Raw genomic sequence first — 25,671 nt, forward strand, 5'->3', positions numbered from 1 at the left:
AAATGGTAGCTCCTTCTGCCCTGTCTCCTCTGCCTTCTAGGCTCCCACCCTCCTGCCCAAAGCCCTGCGGTCCCTTCGTATTAGCTCAGGGGTGAGCTGGCGGAGCAGCTTATGTCCACATGGATAAGCAGCATGTGGCAGCAGGAAGCAGGCCCCAAGGATACCTGGCTGCCCTTGGGGATGGCACAGTCACAGGTGTGCAGAGGGCAGCGTCATCATCATGCCTCTCCATCTGGCTGGCAGAGGGACATCTGTGCCCCCCACACACGGGGCACCTTGCTGCAGGGGAGTGACAGAGTCCCAGCTGGCCCCTCTCTGAGCAGAGCTGTGTCCCCGGGTCTCACGCAGGGTGAGAGGGCAGATTTGGGCACCATCCTGATACACTGAGAGCTCAAGGGCACACAGACCTTCCAAGAGCCAGGCCACCAGCTGCCTGCAGGACAGCCTGGCAGTGAATTCCAGATCCACCAGGAGCGAGTCACCCAACCTCGCTTTAGTTTCCTTATCTGCAAAGTACAGATAACCATAGCACCTGCCTCATTGGGGATATTAGGAGAGTTAAATGAGATAATATACATAAAGCACATAGCACAGAGCTAAATGATGCTATTTATATTATTATGTGTTCATACCTACTTATATAAACAGCATCCAAAGTGTCCTTTCCCTATAGGTAAAATGCTTATTGTAGATAAAATGAAAATGAAATATATTTATATATATATATATATATATATATATATATAAATTTGAGAGTATTCAGGGTATGATAAGTAAATAAAAAAACATCTGTGGTAGGGAAATCATTATGGCCCAGTGTGATCAGGGAGGTCTATACAAAGTGCTCTGGGAGCCTGCCAGAGGATGAAATTGACCCTGGCAAGGGAAAGTGTAAAAACTTCAGAGAAAAGGTAACATTTGAGCTGGGTATTGATGGGTAAGTAGGAGTTTGTCGCTCAAAGAAGGAGGAGATGACCGAGATGACAACATGTTCACTTAGGAGGAAGATTCCTGTGTAGTGATTGGTTGAGAAAGCCAGGGGAACTGAAGACTGAAATATAAGGTGAGGAGTGAGGATAAATCCACTAGGAAAAGTAAATTGGGCAGAAATTCTTCCATTGTTGAATCAGAAAATTTTTAGCATTCATCTAATGTATGTCAGGCAATGTGCTGGGCACTGGAGATGCCCACCCATCCTAGCAGAGCAGAGAGCCTGCTAATGTAAACCAAGGTATAATTATAGACAGCCATAGGACCATGAAGAAAATAAAGCCTGGTGACTCAGTGGAGGGCAAGAGTGGAGGGGCCCCTTTAGGTTGGAAGGTGAGGGAAAGCTTCACTAAGGAAGTGGCATTTGAACGGATGCTGAACTTTAAGAACAGGTCAGTCAAGGGAACAGCACCCACAGAGGCAGAGATGAGCTCGGCTTGTCTGAGGAACAGAAAAGTCACTGTGGCTGGAGAGTGGGGAGTGGAGGGAGGGATGATGGTGGCAGTGAGGTCTGACAGGAGGGCTTAGTGGAGCTGGCCTGCCTTGTAGACCATGATACAGGAGTTGACTTCATTCTAGGGCAGCAACAAGCTGTCAGAGGTTCCCAGATGTGATTTGCACTTGTAAACAATCCAAGAGGCTGCGCTGGGGTGTAGAGAGTGGATTTGTGGCAAGAGATCGTGTAGTAGTAGTGGGGCAAAGAGGTCGCTGCAGGAGGTGAGGCAGAGCTGATAGTGGGCTGGACCAGAGCAGTAGACAGGCAGGGGAGGAGAGGCACAGGGATAAGGAAGGGCGTTGTAGGCACTGCTCAGCAGTCTGGACCTCCCCGTCCTGGGAGTGGGGAGGCGTAGAGGGTTTAAAGGGAGCCGTGGCAGCTTTGGATTTATGTGATAAGAAGAGAGCTCTTTCTGAATGGTCAAGAAGGGGCCAGAGTGAGGGAGGACAGGATGCAGGGCAGCGAGGTAAGAGCCTGTTTGGTTCAAAGATCAGCAAACTATGATCTGTGGCCAAATCCGGCCTGCAGCCTGTTTTTGTGCAACCTATCAGATAAGGATGTTTTTATATTCTTGAACGTTTGAAAAAAAAAAAAAAAGGCAGCAGTAGCATATGTGACAGAGACCATGAAGCCCATAAAGCCTAAAATATTTACTATCTGGCCCTTTACAGGAAAAGTTTGCCCACCCCTCATTTCAACCATCTGCAGTCTTTCCAAAAAAAAGAAAAAAGAAAAGAATAATGAGGAAGCTCTTCATGCACTTATATGGAATGATCTTCAATATATGTTGTTAAGTGGGAAAGGCAACGTGCCAAATTACATCCAATATATTCTGTCTGTGTAAGAGGAAAAAAAGGAGGGAAATAACATAGTAACATATAAACATCTGCTTTGGATGCTACTGAAGAAACTGGTCATGCTGATTGCCTGCAGGACAGGGGCCTGTGGTACGGGACCAGGGTGGGAGGCCTTCTGCACACGTCTTTCAGTATGTAGCCTCCTGTAGCTTTTGAATTTTGAATGAGTTAACTGTTTTACCTATTCCAAAAAAATGCAACAACTAAAAATAATAATGGGTTAAATTAAAACAGAAACAATATGCGTTAGTCCTTTAAGAGTGGAGTCTCTGTAGACAGACCACAAATTGAAGACAGAGTTCAAATCCCAGATCTGCCACTTACCAGCTGTGTGACTTTGGACAAGTTACTTAACCTCTCTGTTCTCATCTTCCTTCTCTCTGAAACAGGAATAGTAACCTATTTCATAGCATTATTGTGAGACTCGAAAGCTCGTAGAACAGTTTTTGGCACACGGTAAGCACTGCATAGGTGTTTGCTATTAGCAGTACTTAGTAAAACCGTTTTAAAATGGCTGTTAGGTAGGCCAGATGACAAGGCCTCAGACCAAGTATTGGCTGTGTCAGGGGTGACAGTGGTTGGATTGTGAGAGCTGTTTCTGAGGCAGAATTGAGACCCTTTGGTAATAAATTGGTCACAGAGCGTGAACAAGAAAAAGCAGCTGTGGGTGATGCTTGAGTTTCAAGGCTGGAAAAACTGGGTAACACGGTAAATTAAGGCTGTGATTCCAGAGTCAGGAAAAAAGGTGTGAAATCAGGACACTCAGGCCACCCAAAGCACAACTTCACAGAAAGGATTCAATGCCTTTTTATTGTGTTGGTTTTCTTTCTTTCCCAGTTGTATTTTTATCAGGCTCCAGGAGGAATGAGGTGTGCACCTCAACTTTATTAATGGAAGTGATGAGCCCCACACACCACACACTGACTGCTGATACTCTCCTGAGAGTTTAACCTGCCTTGTGTAATTAACCTGCTGTTTTCAAAACCCTGTTTACCAATGAACTAATTTTACACCGACACCTCAGCTCTGAGACCTTCCTTTTGTCCAGGCTTTACACTGGCAATGAAGAGCACTTTAAAATATTCTCTCTTACCAAGGAAGCCCCTTTGCAGGAGGTTTTCTGCTTCATTTGTATATTTTGTGGAACCAAGAAATAATTTGACTTTTCAAACAGCTTAGTGCTAATTATCTTCTCCCAGTACCTGCTAACAAAATGCTGTCAATTCTAACAGAACTGATTTGAGCTGTCACTGAGAATTTACCAACCTTCTAAATTTTCAGTGTTGGAAATTTATCCGGGTTTGAAAAACAATTCTAAGATATATTCTCTCCCACTCAGAACCCAGCATTTTCTTACATTTTAATTTGGCCAGTCTAGACAACTGCCAGGTGATTGCATGTGGCCGGCTTGCTCAGGGAATCTGCCTGCCTTGCTGCATCACAATCCTCCAGACACGACACATCCAAACTCTTTACATACACGTGCACAGTGAAAGGGTAGGAGGGGAAATGCCTTGCAAATTTCTTAGATTCTGAAATCTGAAAATCTAACTTTTTTTTCTTGTATTATGCTTTTTATATGTTGCAGCTTTTATTTCATTTCACCTCTGAGACTTCTCTCTGTCCTTAGGGAAATCCAGGTTGTCTTTGCTTTGGTTAAGAGTTGCCCAGATGCACCAGTGGGCAAACAGACTTATTTAAGATAATCACATTCCTAGGAAAAATGAATATGTGTGTGTGTGTGTGTGTGTGTGTGTACACACACACACACACACATATACTCACACAAACATACATGTACTGATAGATAGATGATAGACAGAAAATGTATAAAGCGCAGACTTTTTTCTTTTTTTCTCACTTTACAACTTAAATATCATCTTGCTATATTAAGCCCTCCCTTTCTCCCTTTGGGATTTCAACCCTGCCTTATTTCTCCCCAGTCTAGCATTCGTCCTCACCTAAACTCAGTATGGTTTTTAAGATCTGCTCTCATAGTGCTGATAAAAATATTTGGGTATTATGTGACTAAGTAAAGGATGAGTAGGGAAAGATGATGGATGTGATTGTGAGCTTAGATTTCTCTTAAGAAAAATAAAATAAAATGCACAAAGATATTTCTCTACTATTAAATGTGCATCTCTGAGGGTGGTAAAAAAGCGTTGTTGTCAAAGACAGCAGTTTGTTTCGGATTACTGTTGTCGTTTAAAGTTATAGCTATGATTTTAAAGCTCCATAGAAAGACTTCATAATAAACATTGGTCCAAAACGTTAACTCTGATAATATTTCCAAGATTATCCAAGCAGATGGGACCTAGAATCCATATGATGTCTTTCTTCCTAAAATATTACCTTTAGTTAGTAAACATTTACTTTCTTAGCAGTAATAAGTTTTAACAGAGGCCTTTCGAACCTCAAATCTTCCTGTTATTCAAAGAGCAAGTATCTCTTCTAAATGATTAAGGTGGAATAGCCAGATCCACCATTTTGAAAGTTTAAAAACAGCTAAGGACCGAATTTCCCACTATTGATGAGATTATTCAATCTCTTGGAACATTGGTGAAGCATAATAAGAGGATTCTGGCACTCAAGAAATGGAAGAAAGTAGAAAATAGTGGAAACTGAGGCTGGATCTCTGTGTCCGACACAGCCAGAGCACAAGGGCAGTATTGGGGATAGAGGGCAAGGCCTTTCTCTTGTGAAAGAAAAAGAATATCCAAAGATTCTTCATCAGACTGGAGTTTGCAAGGTCCAAGCCAAGAAACTTATTAGTATCTGAGAAGAGCTAATACAAACTATAGAAAAAAGCAAAAATTACAGTGTTTTACCTACCAGGCCTTAGTACATGGGTTCCGTTTCTGGAGGAGATAACATTTTTTCCTTTCAATCTATACATATATTTTTTAACGAAAAGTTGAGATCTAGTTCCTATATCTGATGACCTGTACAATATTTACCAACTGCTTAAGATGCACTCAGAGGCCTTTTGACCACACTTGAAAATGAAATAGATAGATCTGACTCTTGGGTTTCTGCCTAAATTTGAATATTGACAGAGAATTATAACTTCACTTAGAATCTTACTGTTAATAACACCATTTGTCATTGTGCTTTCTGAAGTAGTTTCAAGAAAGTCTATTAATTATTCACATAAGATACATTAAGAGCTGACTATTAATAAAAAGGAAAAAACTCCATTGACACCCTGAAAAAAATACCAACATTAATATTACTGTTCCTATGAGTAATTGTAATCCAGTTGATGATTAAACGATGAGAATGACTTTTGAATTGTTTCTTAGATTCTTCAGTAGCTTTTATGTTGACAGATCTTTTATGATTTGTATCAGCAGGATTTACGAAGCCCATGAAAACTATACAAAAACCAGTTTAAAATAGCAATACAGAAAGAAATCCATCTTGTCCGTAGGTTGCACCTCAGAATTATTTGGGCAAAATGCAAAGTGAAGGAAAGTAATTGCATTTCACCAGACTCTCCAAAAGCCATTTTACATTAATATAAAATGGTTTCTTGGCTTCTTGGAAAACTTAGGTCCAGACAGCTTGATCACTCACAGCAAAATATTTTGAAATCTTGGTTTCAATCCAAAGTCATGGAGAAGCAGATGAAGTTTTTTCAGGTTGCCACTGCTGAGTGAACCTTATCATTTTGTATTTAATATGCTAAGTTCTTGATGCTAGATTTTTTTCCATCTATATGTAAAACAAACCATAAGATGGTATTTTAAGGGGGGGGGGAATTATTTCCTACTGCTAGACAGGCAGAGATTAATCACTTCTTAAAAAATCTGTATGCTACATAAATGTTAGCTCTGTTGGTTCAGGATGTCCACACAGAAGGCAATACAGATGTCTCAGATGGTGCTGCCTTCCAAAAAGAGGTGCTTTTTGACTGACCTCTTCTTGACTTATCTCTTGGAAAGAGATAAGTGATAGAAACACAGAGATAAAAACGGAGTCGAGAGATGAAGGATATTGGTAAATAATGCAAGGGCAAAGACATTGAGAAACTCAGAGAACAAAAATAAAGAGATTTCTCAAAGACTCGGTAAAGAATGAGTGAAAGGGTGATTTAAAAATAAATTATAGCAAGTGAACACTTTATTTTCAAAGCCAAAAAAACAAAAGGATTCAAATATAAGATATGTTTAAAAAGATAAATATCCATATGGACAGTGTGTATAAGTCCACTCGGGCTGCCATAACAAAAAAATCACAGACCGGGTAGTTTAAACAACAGAAATTTATTTTCTTACAGTCCTGGAAGCTGGAAGTCTAAGATCAAGGTTTCAGCCAATTCAGTTTCAGGCAAGGGCTCTCCTTCTGGCTTGCCGTTGGTTGTCTTCTCTCTCTGTCCTCACAGAGCCTTTCCTACACAAAAGGGTGTGGGTGGAGAGAGAAAGGAGCAGGGGAGAGCTCTCTGATGTCTGTTCTCACAAGGACACTAATCCTATCAGACCAGGGGCTTACTCTTATGACATCATTTAACCTTAATTACTTCCTTAGAAGCCCCATCTCCAAATACACCCACACTGAGGGTTAGGGCTTCAGCATATGAATTTTGGAGGGACACAAACACTCTTTCCATAATAGTCAGTAAGGATTCATCTTAGAGTTGAGTAACTGAATTTTTCCAAACACGACTCTGGTCTTCCATCATTGTGTCTAACAGTTTTTCTTCCTGGCTCTCCTGTTTTTATTCCCTTTTCAAAGAGGAAAGGCAAATGGCAAATGAAGTTGTCCCTAGAGCCCTTAGCTGACCCATCCCAGAACTCTGAGCTAGCACTCAAAATGACTCACACACACCTTCTTTGGCAAGTCCTGAACGATAGCTCTGGGGTCCCAAAAATTCATTTTCCCTTGTGTCACTCAGACGTTTTGAGTTTAGGTCTTTGGGTCTGTAAGACAAAATGATCCACAACCTAGTAATGAGATTTTTATGGATCGATATTTTGAATTTCAAGCACAATGTTCTAGCTCTGTAATAGACAAAATGAAGGCTACTGGTATGTTGACCCCACTAATTGGCCAACCACTTTAGGAAAAAAAATGGAGATGAGATGAAAACCACTTACTGTCCCTGAGCCAGCTGATATTTATGGTGGGAGTTTATAATAAATGTCTACTGCTCAAGCCACCCAGTCTATGGTGTTTTGTTATGGCAGCCCAAGCAGACTAATACGCTGACCATATGGATATTTACCTTTTTTTAAAATCTCCTTTTTGAATAGATTTCCTTTGTAGTAAAGCACTCCATGGAATGTTTCTTGGAAGGCACCTTCTACTTGCCAAACAGATGTTGATTTCAGAGCCTTTCACTGTATTAAAGTGTGACTGTGCATTTTTGAGAGCTCCAACTCTAGTGTTGTTTTTAGCTCTGCTCAAAAGACAGAATCAAGGTGTCACAATATTATGAGTCTGCTTGGAAGCTTTGTTTCAGATAGAAAGTCTACTTACAGCCCATCTACTGAAATAAAAGAGCATTTTCTCCTTAGGGCTATGGAATTTTCCCTTTCATCTTATTTACAAAGGCCTTCTGTTTATTCCTCTTACCAAAGAGGAAAGTAAATTAGATTGTTGACATCACGGTAGTCAATGAATGCTCAGTAAATGTTGGATGAATGGATAGATGGGGAACACAATTATTGCAGTTTCCACTTTCACATGAAAAAAATTGAATTATAGAATTTTATTGCTTGGAAGTATCGTAAGTCACCTAGTCAAACTTCTCTCTCCTGGATGTCTTTGAAGAAATTCTTCTCCTAACCATTTGTTAAAAATAATAATAATAACTAATGTTTATTGACTGTTTACTCTGTGCCAAGCGCAGTTCTAGGTGCTTTTCCTGGACTATCTCAGTTAATTCTGTAACAGCAGTCACATTGTAAAAGAACGTTCTGGAGCAGAAGTAGGTCTTCTTCGTCTTTTAGTCCCTTCTCCAGCAATCCCTTCATTAGGTGAGGCACTTTCAAGATTTCTTCTCTCTCTAGGAGCCTCCCACGTACGCTTTGTACGGGTGCACACACCTTCTCGTCAGTTCCCAAGGAAACCTAATTGGAAAAGTAAAACATGCCACCTTTGTCAAAGAGTATTTTTAATGCTTCAATAATGAAAGAGGACAAAGGCAGGAGGAGAAGCAGATGGTCCCTGTTCCAAGACGATGCTGTTCTTTTGTGCATATTCTTCCCCCGAGGTTCCACTGGCCTTTGAACACAGAATGCTTGAGTCTGGAAATAACCCACCTCCTATTTCATTTCTTGCTAGAGTTAGCCTCGGGAAAGTTTATGATTGTAAAGGGCTTAATCCATCTCTGCCAATGTTCCCTAGATACTCATTTTAGAAGTAGCCAGTACAGGATTATCCACAGTTATGGGAATCAGGGGTGACATCAAGCAATGAAATGCACATAAAATCTCGAGCCCTCATTATGGTGTACTTGATTGTCACCTCCTCCTACTTCAGACCTGGGCTACATTTCTGCACTTTTTTCTTGGATAGAGATGGTAAAGAACAAGTCTTTCTTTTTCACCTGTATTTGAAGTCCTGACATTCTTTGCTATCTTATCAGTACCCACATTTCATTTTTAAATTTGTACCTGGCTCCTTGGAGATATCACCCAAGGAGATAGAGGAGGGAAGAGAGGATCACAATGGCTCCTCCTCCCCACCGACGCCCAGATCTGCCCTTCATTTCCCCTTCAAAGCTGCCCTGGATGGTATAACAAAAATACCATAGACGACGTGGCTTATTAACAGAAACTTATTTCTCATAATTTTGGAGGCTGGGAAGTCCAAGATCAATTGTCTGGTGACAGCCTTTTTCCTGGTTGACAGACGGACATTTAGTCACTGTGTCCTCATATGGCAGAAGGGGCAAGCTAGCTTCCCAGTTATATATAAGGACACTAATCCCAATCATGAGGACTCCGCCACCCTGACCTAATCACCTCCCAAAGACCCCACCTCTTAATACCATCACCTTGGGGGTTAGGATTTCATCATATGAATTTTGGAGAGACACAGATATTCCATCCATAGCAGACTCAAGAAAAGGAAAAGAGTGAGTCCAAGAATCAAATGTTTCTGATCAGCTTTTGCAAGAACGTGGGGCAGCCAAACCACCAGAAATTAGTTCTAGACTCAAGAAAATCAACCAAAATTATGTCAATTACATTCTTAGTGCTTGCCATAGCTAGCATTTTTTGTTTTAGTAGATTTGATTTATTACAAAAAGCTGGGAAACCTAGTGTAATTGGACATACAGCACATTCATACCTACTTTTTAGGAGTGAGGAGGGGAGGCCATGTGGTATTTTGGAAGAACCTTGGGTTGGGAGTGAGATGAGCCTGGCACTGTGACCTTCCTTCAGCATATCACTTCATCTTAGGGTCCTCAATTGTGGGGTGGGGCGCTCAATGACCCAGGACCCCTCCAGCTCTGAAATTCTGGGGCCCTAAAGTTCCTACACTAGATGATTGCAGAGGTCTATGTGATTGCAGCTTGTCTTTCATGATCATTCAGTGTCCAAATGATAAAATGAATGACAAGTTCTTGGACAGGAAGGTGGTCCCACATTAAAACATTGCAGGGGACAGAGAAGCTCTGCCTCACAATGACAAGGTTTTTAAGGACTTTGGGGGCCTAAAAGGGGGTGAGGTGCACCCCAGGTCCAGATGCCTTACAGGTGACACGTATGTGTTCTTTTGCTATTCCAGCATTTCCGTTGATTCGCCTGGGGTCACATAGCTAGTTAGTGGCAGAGATGAGATTAATGGCAGAAAGGAAGAGGATAACATGTGCTGATCCCCTGGTCTCTCCCAGGTACTGTGCATCCTGCGACTGCCTGAGAGTTACTATCCGCAGTCTACAGATGAACACCTCCCACGTAGCCTACATATTTCACGTGTTTTATTAGTGGCTTTTGTTGAGGGTGACAGTTTCAGTATTCTTGATGCACCCACCCAGCCTCATATATCAGGCTCGGCGAATGTTTTTATGGATATCTCTTCCCACTCCCAGCCCCTCGGGGTCTTGTTGGGGATTCGTAGCCCGCACCGCACTCCATGAGCTTTGCCCCATTTGATCATTCGTGTGGGCATCTGTGTGACTAAACAATGTGGAGGTAAAACTGATTCTTTTTTTCTACAGATACAAATTGTAGAAACAGCAACAGCAACAAATATACTAGGAACCATTCTTTTTAAGTAGAAGTCCAAATCACTTGAAATCTTCACCTTCCCCCAGTTTGACCCTGGCCCAGTATTTTAGCGTAAATGAATTATATTTTTACAGAGATACCTAAGTACTGGCATTGCATTTTATTCAGCATCATGCCACACTGAAGGGACTCTTCAGTGGGAAGAGGTGGCATTCCTGAGTGCTGAACTGAGTGGTCCTTTTGAGGGGGTTAAAGAAGAATCAAACCCCACCGAGTTGAGAGCTAGGCAGGTGCAAGCGATCCTCTGAGCTTGCTCCTTGTGAACTGGAGATGAGATGTGATTACCAATCAGCAAAACTGAACTCAAAGTTGGCCTATTTTCAGATGCCTCCTGGGTGTTCATTTTAATTCTCTGACAGCAGAGTTTGCATTAAAGTGGGCTCACCTTCACGCAGGAATCTTGCACAGTGCCCTTCACAGACAAGAATAAGAAATTGAGTTGCCTCCAAGAAATATTTTTCTGGCTGGAGAGGCAACTTCTGGACTGATAAATCCAACTCAAGCCCCTCCACTGGAAACCTGACACTTATTCTGGGGCAAACCATCCAGACGAGGCACAAGTGGAAATAGTATAAGATGCACGTGCAAAGAAGCTGAACCAATTCTCGTGATGCTAGGCCACAAATGGACAGGCTGCCGCCACTCCTCCCGTTCACTAGATAAAGGAAAATAAAAATGAGTTGATTGCTCCAGAGACCTCCCAACAGGTGCTAACTGCCCCCTGGAACTGTTCTCTTCTATCTGTAGGTGTTCTGATAGCCAGACCTCCAGATTCCAACCTTCAGTATTGATAATGAATCCAAGAAGGTAGTTGTCCATTTGTCATGCTTTGTCACGTACAGTAACATCTTACCTCTCCCCCTCCCCCTCCCCCTCCCTCTCCCCCTCCCCCTCCCTCTCCCCCTCCCTCTCCCCCTCCCTCTCCCCCTCCCTCTCCCCCTCCCCTCCTCCTCCCCCTCCCCTCCCCCTCTCCCCCTCCCCCTCCCTCTCCCCCTCTCCCTCTCCCTCTCCCCCTCTCCCTCTCCCTCCCTCTCTCTCTCTCTCATAAAGTTATCCCCAAAATTCTGTTGGACCACTGCAGACTTTTATTTTTAGGTCTGCCCCACCTTCACAAAGATTCGAGACTGCTTGCAAAAATACATCTGATGTAAAAGGATAAAATGACTGGTTTGAAAAAATTCAGCAAAGGATGGAAAGGAAAGGAAGAGAGTAAGACTAGAGTAAGGTGAGTGCAGATTCCAGTGCTGTGATTGCTGGACAGGGTTACAAATTTGGCTCTGAACTCCCCGGTGCCAAGAAATAAAGAATATCATTTCCCTGATGCACGGATTTCTCAGTTTCTCAGAGGAAGCATGACTTTTCCCAGTTCTGAGATGTGAAAGATTTTTCTCCCTTGATTCCTCATAAAGAGGACACTGGATCAGCCAGGATAAGGTTCTAGTGTGAGCAACCAAAACCCCAAAATCACAGCAGCTTAAGTAAGATAGAATTTTATGACTCTCCCAAGTCTTTATAGGCAGCCCGGAGCTAGAATGGCTCTTGATGGGTGTCAGAGGTCAGATCCTTTTATACTATTTCTCCACCTCATGGTCTAAGATGGCTGTTCAAGCTCTGGCCAAAATGTCCCCATTCCTGGCAGCCAGAAGGACGAAGGAGTGAGGAAGGTTACACCTCCACCCTTTAAAGATACATCCCAGAAGTTGCAGAGAATACTTCCCATTCCATCTCATTGGCCAGAACTTCATCCCATGACCACACCTTGTTACAAGGAAGGCTAGAAATAGTCTTTATTCCAAACCCAGGTAAAAGTAGGCCTTCTATCACTAAAGCACAAGGGCAGTATATTAGGTTGCTAGGGCTGCTATAACAAAATACCATAGGCTGGGTGGCTTAAACCACAGAAATTTATTTCCTCACAGTTCCGGAGGCTGGACATCCAAGATCCAGGTGTCTACAGGTTGTTTTCCTCTGAGGCCCCTCTCCTTGCAGATGGCTGCCTTCTTGCTGTGTCCTCCCATGGCCTTTCCTCCGTGCATGCACATGCACAGGACTGTCCATGGGTCCTAATATCCTATTCTTATGAGGACACCAGTCGTATTGGGTTAAGACCCCCCTAATGGGCTCATTTTAACTTAATCACCTCTTTAAGGACCCTATCTCCAGTCACAGCTAAGGTCCTGGGGGTTGGGTCTTCAAAATATGAGTTTGGGGAGACACAATTCAATCCATAACAGGCAGAATAGATACTAGAGAACAAGCAGAAGCTGTTGCCAGCATCCCCGTAACTAGATAAAGAATAAAATCTTTGGAGCCATTTGTTCTGTCTCCCCTTTGAAATTCAAGTCTCCTTCAAATCAAGAGTCCCAGAACTTAGTGCAATGCTTTCTACCTAAAAAGCACTCAGTGAATACTTGCAGGTGGTCATGGTCACCACCCAAGGAATCCCAGCTCGAGCAGAGAAGGGCAGCCAGGGTTCCTGATTCTCCACCACCTGCTCTTCCCACCAGGCTGCACTGACTCCTTCAAGATCAGACAACCAGAATGTGGAAACTTAGAGTCGTATGTCTTAGGCTCACATTTTCCATGTCAGAGATTACAAGGCCCTAAAGCAGTCATTGGTGCCCTGGTTTTACACAATTCTAGGGATTCTATGGAGACCCCAGTAGATCTCAAACTACCTTAAACTATCACGAGACATTTGAATTTTTTCAGGATCGTTTTGCCTTGTTTTTTTTCTATAGACATGCTGCAGAAGCTTTAGGAGGTTAAGGATGGATTGTTGCAAGGTCAAAGCCAGGATGCCACAACTCCAGGAAAAGCTGGAAAATCAGTGCCAAGCCTCTCCCGGGGCAGAGACAAATGAGCATGCCAACAGCCCCAGCTTAGGCAAAGGCAAATCGAGCCCCCAGACTTGGAACAGAAATTTTTCCTCTAAGTAGCTTGCAAGCTGTTGCCCACTGAACCAGAGTGAGATTGCACTTGGCAAAAAGACAAAGAGAATTTCCCCTAAAATATGCTGACAACCTTGCTCCCCAGGCACCTCTAGAATCCTCCACAGGGTTCTGGGCTCCTGTACTTCTCTGTAGCAAGATTCGTCCCCAAGAGGCCATGAAGTCCCCACGGAGAGCACTGTTTGTACAGCCTGAGACCCAGTCTCTTCTCCTCATCCATTTCTGCCCTAGCAACAGCAACCTCAAATGCAGCTTTTGGAAGCCGTACAATATAGCTAATTGTTTGCGTTGGACCAGTAGTATGTTTAGAGCTTGTGCATCTAAACAGACAATTACTTTCTGCTATTTTCTAGGGGCACTGCCTGCCTGGTGACTTGGGCAGATGGAGAAAGGAGCTAATCCGTAGGTTATAAGCAGAAGGGTTACTGATGAAATGTCATCATCTGTTGGTGTCATTAAAATGATATGAGTCATAAAGAGTTGCTTTTGTTTTTTCTCTGAAAAAGGTTAGCTTAGAGTTTAGAGAGAAGTTGCTCGATTGCAGATGGCAGTGGGGGACCTGACTGGGGGGAGTGTCAACTCTGGAAGGGGGAGGAGCCTTGATGAACTCATCAGATCAGCTTGATGGGTCTTCAAGAAAGTGCTGGCATCCTCTCTCTGAAAAAAACCACCTACCTTGCATGAGACAGGGTACTTATTAGTCATAATGCAAATTCTCAACTCTCCCATGGTCCTCCCTATTCCTGAGGCATCTACCAGGTGGGGAGGGGAAAGTCATTCATTTGGATTAAACAAGAAAGATCATATCTGGGAGGGAACAGTTAAAATGCACCTGTCTCCTAATCTTCACTGGTCTCATGACACAGAGATTATTCATGTAGTCAACTGACAGCTTGGGAGGCTGGTGAGCCCAACAGGGAGTGATACTCTCTACATCCGCTACATCTTCTGGGAGGAGGTTGAGGTAGCTCAGAAGAGGAACCAGGGACAGCACGCCCAAGCTTCTGTCAGGGACGGGAGCCCTCGGGATAAGTAAAGGAAGCAGTGGATGAACCCTCATGAACTACGTACGAGAGGAGACAGCTTTTGGTTTTGTTGACTTTCTCTGTTGACTTCCTGTTTTCACTTTCATTGATTTATTTATTTTTCCTCACAAACATATTTTTTTTATTTTTTTTATACAGCAGGTTCTTATTAGTTATCTATTTGATACATAGTAGTGTATATATGTCAATCCCAATCTCCCAGTTCATCCCACCACAGCCCCACCCCCACTTTCCTCCCTTGGTGTCCATACATTTGTCCTCTACATCTGTGTCTCTATTTCTGCCCTGCAAACCAGTTCATCTGTACCATTTTTCTAGATTCCACATATATGCGTTAATATACGATGTTTTTCTTTTTCTGACTTGCTTCATTCTGTATGACAGTCTCTAGGTCCATCCACATCTCTACAAATGACCCCATTTCATTCCCTTTTATGGCTGAGTAATATTCCATTGTATATATGTACCACATCTTCTTTATCCATTCGTCTGTCGATGGGCATTTAGGTTGCTTCCATGAGCTGGCTATTGTAAATAGTGCTGCAATGAACATTGGGGTGCATGTGTCTTTTTGAATTATGGTTTTCTCTGGGTATATGCCCAGTAGTTAGGATTTCTGGGTCATATGGTAATTCAGTTTTTAGTTTTTTAAAGAACCTCCATAATGTTCTCCGTAGTGGCTGTATCAATTTACATTCCCACCAACAGTGCAAGAGGGTTCCCTTGTCTCCACACCCTCTGCAGCATTTGTTGTTTGTAGATTTTCTGATGATGCCCATTCTAACCGGTGTGAGGTGATACCTCATTGTAGTTTTGATTTGCATTTCTCTAATAACTAGTGATGTTGAGTGCTTTTCATGCGCCTCTTGGCCATCTGTATTCTTCTTTGGTGAAATGTCTATTTAGGTCTTCTGCCCATTTTTTGATTGGGTTGTTTGTTTTTCTAATATTGAGCTGCATGAGCTGTTTATATATTTTGGAGATTAATCCTTTGTCTGTTGATTCATTTGCAAATATTTTCTCCCATTCTGAGGGTTGTCTTTTCGTATTGTTTATAGTTTCCTTTGCTGTGCAAAAAATTGTAAGTTTCATTAGGTCCCATTTGTTTATTTTTGTTTTTATTTCCATTACTCTAGGAGGTGGGTCAAAAAAGATCTTGCTGTGATTTATGTCAAAGAGTGTTCTTCCTGTTTTCCTCTGAGAGTTTTATAGTGCCTGGTGTTACATTTAGGTCTTTAATCCATTCTGAGTTTATTTTTGTGTATGGTGTTAGGGAGTGTTCTAATTTCATTCTTTTACATGTAACTGACCAGTTTTCCCAGCACCATTTATTGAAGAGACTGTCTTTTCTCCATTGTATATCCTTGCCTCCTTTGTCATAGATTAGTTGAACTTTCATTGATTTCTACCCTAATTTTTATTATTTCTTTTCTTCTGCTTACTTTGGATTTAATTTGCTCTTCTTTTTCTAGTTTCCTCAGGTGGAAATGTAGATTACTGATTTTAGATCTTCCTTCTTTTCCAACATATTGCATAGCAAAGAGATGGGGAGCATAAGAAGTATATTTAATGAGGGTCCAGACAACCCAAATAAACTGTGCTGACTTCCTAATTCTGCCTTATTACCTAATCCTCTTATTTCCCTCTTATTTAGTGTTTAAAATTCGTTCACCCACTGCCAAGGACATACATGCAAAGAGAAAGAACCTTTTTCAGCATGGTTTAAGACTAGCTTTTTTTAATTATTATTTTTTAAATTTTAACTTCTGGACAGAAAGTGGGGGTGATTGTGTAAACCACTACAAATCCTTTTGGCAGTACTAGGGTGTAAACTATAAATAATAAACATAACACTGCAGCAAGTCGGGCCTCACACCCAGCCCTGCCTCTAGTCTTGTCCTTTTCCTCTAAGACAACTTGCCCGAGCCTGGCCCACTTAGCACCTCCCTAGGGAGAGAAGTGCTGGGGGGATTCAGTGCTGCCTGAAATAGTACAGGATGCTGGAAGCAAGAGCCATGGGTGGGGGGCAGGGGGGAGGGCAGGAGCTGTATGAAGCCTGTGTGGGTTATTTATATGGTCTCAAAAGGAAGCATCCGTGGAAATGTTCCTATTGATATTTTTAGATCTGACGCTTGGTCCTGCTGCCGCACTTTCATTTTTAAACAAGCAGAGAAGGGAGTGATTGATGCGGTCTGCAGTGCTGTTTCGGAGGCTTGGAGGGCCCGTCTGACAGGCTAATGGTCATCCTGCCAGGCCCTGATCCACCTTCTGTCCCTTCTAGCTCTGGGACCTCAGAAGCTGCTGACCTCAGCAGGCAGCGAATAATACGCTGGCCGCTTGCTGCCAAGTCAGAAACTCTGAAGTTTAGCCCCTGGCTCTGCAGCCCTGTGTGCTCGACACCCACAGGTTTAGCATCCTCTACTTCCATACTCTGTTTCTCTGTGAATGCATATATATGTTTGCATAATAAGCCTTTGGCCGGAAATAAAATGGTTTAGAATTTAATGAGGTGATTAAGCAGGTTAGAAACTCACAACCACACAATAATCCATGAACTTAACTATTCCAGGGCCACTGAAGGGAGTTGAGCATTGTTACTGACTGATTTCTGTGGTTACTTTCATTTGCCCACTCCAAATCTGTGTTCTAAAAAAACGATTTTTAATTATTTTAATTTTAAAAAAATGTATTCCCAAGGATTCTGAATCCTGTGGCTTTCTCTTCAAGAAGAGAGGAGAAGAAGGTTGGCATGGGGGTCTTTTGCTCTGCAGATGTGGTTTCTCCTAAGTTCAGAGTCCACTCCAGTTGAATGATCAATTCAGGAAAGAGAGAAGCTGGAGAACGTTCAGGGAAAGGAAAGAAAGTTCTTAAATTCTCATGGCTGAGCAATGTATTGTTTGTTCCTGGGATTCAGACTATGACAGGTGGGGTTCTCTTACAAACCTAAAAATTACATGGATGAAGCAGCCAAGATGACCCAAGAAAACTCCTAATGAGATCCGGAACTTCTCTCCTTGCTTTGTGGCCTGCGGATGTTACTGCCTTTTTTGTTCATTTTCTCTCTCTCTCTCTCTTTCTACCACAGACCACAGAGACGGGTGAAGATGAGGAGGACCAGCCTCTCAGCCTGGCCTGGCCTTCCGATACCCGCAAACAAGTCACATTCCTAATTGTTTTCCCCATAGTGTTTCCTCTCTGGATTACCTTACCTGATGTTCGCAAACCTGTGAGTAAAGCTTTTTTTTTTTTTGAAATGAATTTCTTGTAAAAAGCACAGCATATAGCAGTATGCATAGCCTGCTTCTACTTGTCTTAAAAGGAAAAGGGGGTGACGTATACACATGTATATGCATAATATATGTGCCTGAAACTTCTCTGGACAAATACGCAATAATAGTGATTGTTCTGGCTATTGAATCTACGTAATGAACTCCCCCAAAACCTAGTGGTATGAAATGACAACCATTTTATTCTGCTTGTGGGTCCTGTGGATCAGTAAGTCAAATGGACACATTGGGGATGGCTGGTCTCTGCTCCACAATGTCTGGGGCCTCAGCTGGGAAGACTCAAGTGGCTGGGGGCTGGAAGCATCTGGAGATTTCCTGGCTCACATTTCTGGCACCTGGGCAGAGATGATTCAAAGTCTGGGCTCAGCTGGGATTGTCTACTGGAGAGCCTAATGTGGCCTCTCTATGTGACTAGGGTTTTCTCACAGTATGGTGGCATCAGGACAGTCAGATGTCTTACATAAGAGATCAGGACTCCAAGAGTGAGTGTTCTAGCAACACAAGGAGAAGCTACATTGTCTCTGATGGCCTAGTCTCAGCAGTCACAGAGTCACCTCCACTGAACCCTACTACTCAAAGCAGTCATAAGTCTGTCTTGATTAAAGGGGACGAGATAAGAAGTCTCCCTAGAATATATCAGTGTCCTATAGCATATGACACCCTTGATGGCAGCAGTTTCAGAGCACTTGTGACCATGTTTTAAAACCACTACAGTGATTGTCTCTGCAAAGGGGAACTGAAGGTCTGAGGCAGAAGGGTGACTCACATTTTGTTGAATATTTGTGTACACGAATTATTCACTTGATTCAAAAAATAATTTACAGAAATGCATTCGTCTGGTGTAAATGCCTATATGTCTGATCTGCTCCCACCAGTATTATTATCATTACCATAATCAATATTATTATCTACCACTATTATGTACTGGATGCTGTGAACACAATACCATCTTATAATCAGCAAAGTACAATCTGAATGTAGATCAAATCAAAAGAACATCCTTTCCCAGTAGTGTCAAACTGGGTTCCTGGGCCACTGCCTCAGAGGGTGAAAGAACTAATGAGAGATAAGGAGAAACAGCTCTACTTTTTATTATGGCCCTACACACATGTACTCATTCAACAAAAGTGTGTACCTACTATGCATCATGCTCTATCCTTGGTATACTCCATAAATTCTATTGTAAATCTCAGAAAACATCTAGTATGGGCATATACATATATATATATGCCTACACTATATATATAAAATTATATATATATATATACACACACACACACATATATATATATACATATATATATACATATATACATATATATGTGTGTATGTGTATATATATATATATATATATATATATATATATATGTATATATATACATATAATTGGCATAAGTAGAAAGAAACTTAGGCAAAAAGAGTTAACTAGCTCAAGCCTGGTCACTTCCTAGGGCATAGAGCTGAGATTCAGACCCAGGCCCGTGTGACCACGCAGCTTGGGCTCTTCCTCATATTTCTTGACGCCAGAAGGTAGAAATCTGAAAACATCATTTCTAAAAGCATTTGGAATAGAATACTGTGGTAACATCCAGCATAATTTAGCAGCCCTCTTCAAGAGCCCTGTGATGATCCCACCTTCCTCCCTTGAAAAAGACTGGAGAAAAATCCTGTCTCATTACCCTGACCTAGAAATAATCCAACCTGATAGAGTCTTGTCTTGTCAAGTACAGGCCAGGAATGACCCCTCATTTAAGGACTCCTGACATTAGACGATTTCTAGGAAAGGGTGAATGTAGCAGGTGTGGCTCGCTTAAAGTGCTATCTAGGTTTCTTTGTTCAAGATGCTGTTACAGAGCATCTGCTGTATGCAAAGGCCTGGCTTCCTGGAAACCTGCAGCCAAATAGCTGGAATGGGTTCAGTTTCTTCTTGGCTCCCATCACATTGACATTTCTGAGATGTGTGTGCTCACGTGTGCTCACTCACTCATTCTCTCTGTCTCTCTCTCTTTCTGTCGCCATTGCTCTGCTGTTTAGCCCGACGCTTTTGCTTAGCTCAGGGAGGAAAATGAGGGAGACAGACAGGGTTTTCTAAATCCCCACAGCAGGCCTAGAGTGATAATGGCCCAGAGTAGAGGGGCCTGGTTCACTGATAAGACTGACTGATGTTATAAAATAGATAGCTAACAAAGACCTGCTGTATAGCACAGGGATCTATATACTCAATATCTTGTGATAACCTATAAGGAAAGAGAATCTGAAGAAGAATATATATAATATATATTGGGTTGGCCAAAAAGCTCGTTCGGTTAGTGAATACATTGTTCAATAGAATTCTTGGTGAAAATGAAAAATGTGTCTTTTATTTTCACTTAAAGCCGAACAAACTTTTTGGCTAACCCAGTATATAACTGAATTGCTGTACTGTACACCTGAAACTAACACAATATTATAAATCAACTATACCTCAGTTTTAAAATTTTAATAATAATTTTAAAAATAAATTTTTCACAAATGAGTGATTGATGTCAGCACACAACTGCTGAAGCCATCAGGAAGATGTGCAGGAGTGGGAGGAAGCTGCCCTAGAATCTCAGGGTTGCGTGGGACTCTTAGAGCAAAGGCTGGCAAAGTGCTCGTCCCCTCCGTGATCTGAGCTGATAGGTCAAGGAAACTGTTAGGGAAGATCAGAGTTCTCAACCTGTAACTCCTGGCCAGCAAACAGGATTCCACCATGGCTGTAGTTACCTGGATCGAAACAGAGGCTGATGCTCTTATCCTGAAGGGTGCTAAGCAAGCAAATACAGCTGAACATGATGTTCCCCCTGTAGTACTGCTGACTGGTCATTCACTGATAGCGCCCCGTGGGAGCCAGCCCCTGCAGCGTGCGCTGGGGTAGCCAATGGGGCTTTTGCTCACTGCACCCCCAAGGGCCATCCCTGGATGGACTGGATTTTTTTCTGTTTTTTCCTGAGTATACCATGTGCTGTTCCAAGCAGAAATGAGACTCCTAGGTAAAACACTGGGTGTTTGTAGATTTCCTCAGCAAATATTTATTGAGCACCTATTATATGCCAGGCATCAGGCTTATGCCCTAAAAGAGATATAGAGACACATCAGTCACAATTCCCATTTTTAAGGTGCTCTAAACTCAGTAGAGGAAACAAGCATGACCACATAGAACTACAGGGCAAGATTGCACAGCTGTACTAGTAAGAGCAGCTAGACTCGAACCCAAGTCTCCTGACTCTGGAGCATTCTCATGCTACCATTTACTATCGTGGTTTTTCCCACACGACTCATGAGCTGTGCAATCATGGGAAAGTCACTTCTCAACCTGGACCCCGTATTTCCTCCTCTGTGAAATACAGGAGTGGAGGAAGCTCTCTAGATTCCCTGCCAGCGGTGACATTCTGTGATTCAGGAAAGCATAAAGAGATAACTATCAGTACAATATTGCTAATTTAAGGTGACGGTATATCCCCGTTTGCCTGAGATAGTCCCAGTTTACTCTCAAAGCATGCTGGTTTGAGTTATATGGTCATTCTTTGCATACATGAAATGCCGAACGAAAGCATGCCGATTGATACAAAGGCCAGTAAGTGGCTTCTTACTCATGCTCAGCTCAGGAGAGTTTCATTAGGTTTGATCTTGTGTCAGTTAGCTTTTGCTGTGTAACACACCACCCCAAAACTTAGTGGCTTAAAACAACAAGCATTTTTTTTAGCCCATAATTCTGTGAGTTGGCGATTTAGGTGGGGCTCAGCCTGACAGTTCTGCTACTTACTTATACGGCTGAGGGCTGGTTGGTGTAGGTGTATGTCAGCTGGAACACCTTGTCTCTGTTCCACTGGTCTTGTATCCTTAGGCAGGCTAGCCTGGGCTTATTCACATGACGGCCAAGTTCCAAGAGTAGTGAGAATGAAAGCCGCAAAGCCACAAAGATCTAGTTCAGAATCTGCACACTGTCATTTCCACCACATTCTATTAGTCAATGCAAGGCATAAGGCCAGCCCAGATGCAGAGGCTTGGGAAATAGACCTCACCTCTTCACGGGAGGAATTGCAAAGTGATGCGGTCATTTTTGCAGTCTGCCATGGTCCTCATGTCCTGCCACAAGGGCCTCTTGAAAAATTATCCAGGGAGAGGAGAGACAGAAGAGAAAACTATCAATTAACAGACACTTGCTACTCCTCAGAGCCTGGCAGCTCTGCCTCCTGAGTAGTTTGGGTTTTTTGGGGGTTTTTTTTTCTGACTAGTTTTTGAATTACCCATGGAGATGAACATCCCAAACCTTGACAATAATTACAATGAAAACACGATTTTTTTTACCCATGGAGATGAACATACCAAACCTTGACAATAATTACAATGAAAACACGATTTTTTTTTTAATGTATACATCTAGTTTCAGAGTAAATAGTACTCCCACTTGCTTTTATTTACACTTCATTTATAAGCAAATTATATGACAGTGTTTGTTGAATTATGCATACTTCCAGCTCAGATAATTAATGGTGGGCTTCACTTTTATAATTTTCTTAAATTAATGGCTTTGTTTTAGAAGTACAAGAACTGAAATGCAAACCTTAATGAGGAATATGTCTTTGATGAAAATTGAAAATAATAAAGGAAACAAAGACCCCAAAAGTTTTATTTTCTCATGACCTAGGATGGATGTTCTTACAAAACAAGAATGCATCTCATGAGATATCAAAATATGACCCATCAGAGCTAGGAAGGTACTTCAGAACCCAGCTAGGTTTTTGAAATTTCTATCATGCATTGGTTCATTCACCAAGTATTTATTGTGTCTACTATGTACCAAGCACGGTTCTAGCAAGGATGGAGTGATTGAGGCCCTGAGAAGTTGAGTGACTTGTCCAAGCAAAACCAGCTAATAAGAAGCAAAGCCAAGACTCTAGGCCATATCTCTACAGTCACTTTCACCTCCCTGAGTTTCAGTTTTCTCATCTCTTAAAAATCAAAATGAGCTTAATATTGTCTAATAACATCTGCCATTACTATCCAAGCACTTGTTCTGTGCCAGGCAGTTTGCTAGACACTTCATGTGCGTGAAATCCTCAGAACCACTAGACATTGTTATTCCTCCCATTTTACAGAGAAAGAAACTGAGATTTAGAGCGATTAAATAATTTCTCTCAGGGCACGTAGCTGGTAATTGATGAGCAAGGATTTCAATACTGGTCATAGTAATCCAGAGACCATACTTTTAATCTTTAACAGGATTGCTTTGGAGAACTCTGTTAAATATGTATGCCCCAGAACCTTGCACAGAGGAGATGCTCAGTGAATATTTGCTGAATTTAAATAAGTTAGGAGATGGCCAATTTGTGCGACCAGCTAATGTCCAGTAATGTTTTTTAAGCCAAGAAAATATCACTCTGATGTACTAAAAACTTCTAATGAGAACATTAGCTGTCAATTATACAAGTAAACCATTACATTGGAACAAAATAGACACATGTGCCGGCCAACACATGGATACAATTTGCTTTTTGCTAATTGGTATGAGGTCCGTCCCAGCAGATGTCAGGATGAACCGCCATTACTAACCATAAATTGACATATCAGACCTTGGCTTCAGGAGCTCTTTTCTTCCTTCCAATGAGACTGGTAACTAAATAAGAGTACAGGTGCTACTGGGCAGTGATAACTGGAATGAGACCACAGAGTCCAAAGAAGGGAAATAGTCCAGAAAAAAATGAAGGAAGGAATTACCTGGGCTGTGAGATTGGAAATGGTAAGGTACTTTGACAGTCGGGGAAACACTTAACCAAACTGTTGATGCATGAAAGGTTGATGCTACCAAAGCAGGAACAGTATGGGAGGCTGGGTGAGGCAGACGGTTGTACAGCTGGAATGCTAGTCTGTATTTCCCTGATGCTCTTTATTTGCTGACATTCAGAGCATAGGCTAGTATTATGATGAGGATGATCATTATGTGTCCAAAGCCGGGTATATTTTGAGCATTATTGGCGCTGTCTTTCTTTAGGAATGAGTATAACCTAGATTCCTAACATCTAGGAATGCGTGCTATATAGTCAGAGAGACCTAGATTTGAATTTGATGTCTAGTTCAAGATCTGGGTACAGCGTAAGTGCCCAGCCTTTACCTACCCCTAGTTAATGATGAAGACCTGAAATTTTACAAAGAAAAAATATTTTTAAACCTTTTTTTTTTCAATGAGTTCCTAGTCCAATACTAGGTACATTTAGATGTCCACTAATGACTAATTGGCTTCTTGATTAAGACTCATAAGCATCAAATTTTGAAATACAGAGGTTTTCAATAATATGTTGGTGTAAACTTAGCACCTTTAAATCCTTAGTCCGATGCCTTACTTTCTGCCTTTTGACTGGGAATGGTCTATGGTTCAGGGATGATATTTTTCAGATGAGAAATATGTTCAAATAATTTGATTCTGACTTCGGACACTGTATCAATGAACAGACATGCAAAGGTTCAAAAAAATTAAATAATAATAAAATAATAGTTACATACTTAGTAAGTGAACTAACCTGGAAAGCGGGCATACCTATGAAATGAGGACTCTCCCAGGATATCCAGTCCATGGGCCATGTCATGAAGTGTGGAGATGGTACTCCGTTCCCTCCCAGGATGAGCAGAATCAAGCTAAGGACTGGCTACTGCTCAAACCACATGGGTGGTCCCACACCACAAGAGGGGCCCTTCTCCTCCCTGTGACAGAGCATGGCCTGCGCGCTGAAGCCCTCATCACACCTAGGGTCCTGAAACAGTGGCTTGTGGCCAGAGGAAAAGAACAGGAACTCTAATCAGCGAAATGCCTTGCCTGGGAAAAATTGACTTCTTGGCACTGGTAATTCCAAGGCTCAGGGAATCTGGTCTCCAGAATCCAGCTGAACCCCTCGCTTTAAAGGAATTTGCTTTCAAAGTGAGTGTCTCAAGCTCCACTTTGAAAAATTGATGACTTTTTTCCTATAACCCATTAAATGGTGCTTAGGTCCCCAGAAGGAGTCTGAGTCTTTGGCTGAAATATTTTCCTTCTAAGAAAGGGAAGGAGTAGGGGGAAGCATTTAAGAATAAGGTTGTGGCTACTCACCGTGGTTAATGCTTTCCCCAGTTTAATCAAGCCCACTGGTCTTCCAGACATCCCAGCTAACAAAAGGCCCAAGAAAAACCACAACCACTGAAAGAAAGAAATGGTTATTGTGAAATTTAATAGAACCATGTGAATGATAATGAAAACATACATTAAAAACTTGAAATTAATAGAGAGAACATAAGCCTGTTTGGAGCAATAGACTGTGTTCATCATTAAAGATGTTCAAAAGATTACCATATACAGGTTTATCTTTTCCTTTTAATGAAGCTCTCAAAAGCCATGGCAGAAGTGTTCTACGTGACTGCCCAAGGTCAGCTCTTCAGACAAGTGAGATAGCTTTCATCCAGGTCAACTCCAGGATTCATTTCTCTGGACAAAATTGGATGGCGTTATCAAAGCAAAAAATGAGATTGTTTCTCAAAGTGGAAAGCTTTGAAATAAAAAGTTTTCGGCAATAATAAATGAGAGACTCTCTGAGAGCATTCTGTTATCTGAGCGTGTTTTAAAGGATCCCAATTTTGCAAAAAGGGCATCAACAGGACACCACTACCATCCAGTGCAAACGTGGATTTCCCTATAGTGGGATGGATAAGAAACACTGCATTTTGAGTGTCTGATTTTGGCTGATGTTTGAAAGAAACTTTAAAAGTGCTCATACTATAAGCCTGAGATTGCACAAAGCCCAGGGCTAGAAGCATA

At 42.0% G+C, this 25,671-nt stretch overlaps 1 protein-coding gene across 4 annotated transcripts in view; it reads left to right on the forward strand.

Annotated features, from left to right (window-relative positions):
• Positions 1-25,671, forward strand: part of SLC24A2 (solute carrier family 24 member 2) — a 244,445-nt gene that overhangs the window by 206,066 nt on the left and 12,708 nt on the right. For all 4 annotated transcript variants that reach the window (XM_007176804.2, XM_057549325.1, XM_007176805.2 and 1 more), the window contains one exon: positions 17,666-17,806. In XM_007176804.2, the coding sequence (XP_007176866.1) occupies positions 17,666-17,806 (141 nt within the window). The remainder of the gene's footprint in view (positions 1-17,665; positions 17,807-25,671) is intronic.

This window comes from Balaenoptera acutorostrata, chromosome 6, assembly GCF_949987535.1.
Source record: "Balaenoptera acutorostrata chromosome 6, mBalAcu1.1, whole genome shotgun sequence".
NCBI lineage: Eukaryota > Metazoa > Chordata > Mammalia > Artiodactyla > Balaenopteridae > Balaenoptera > Balaenoptera acutorostrata.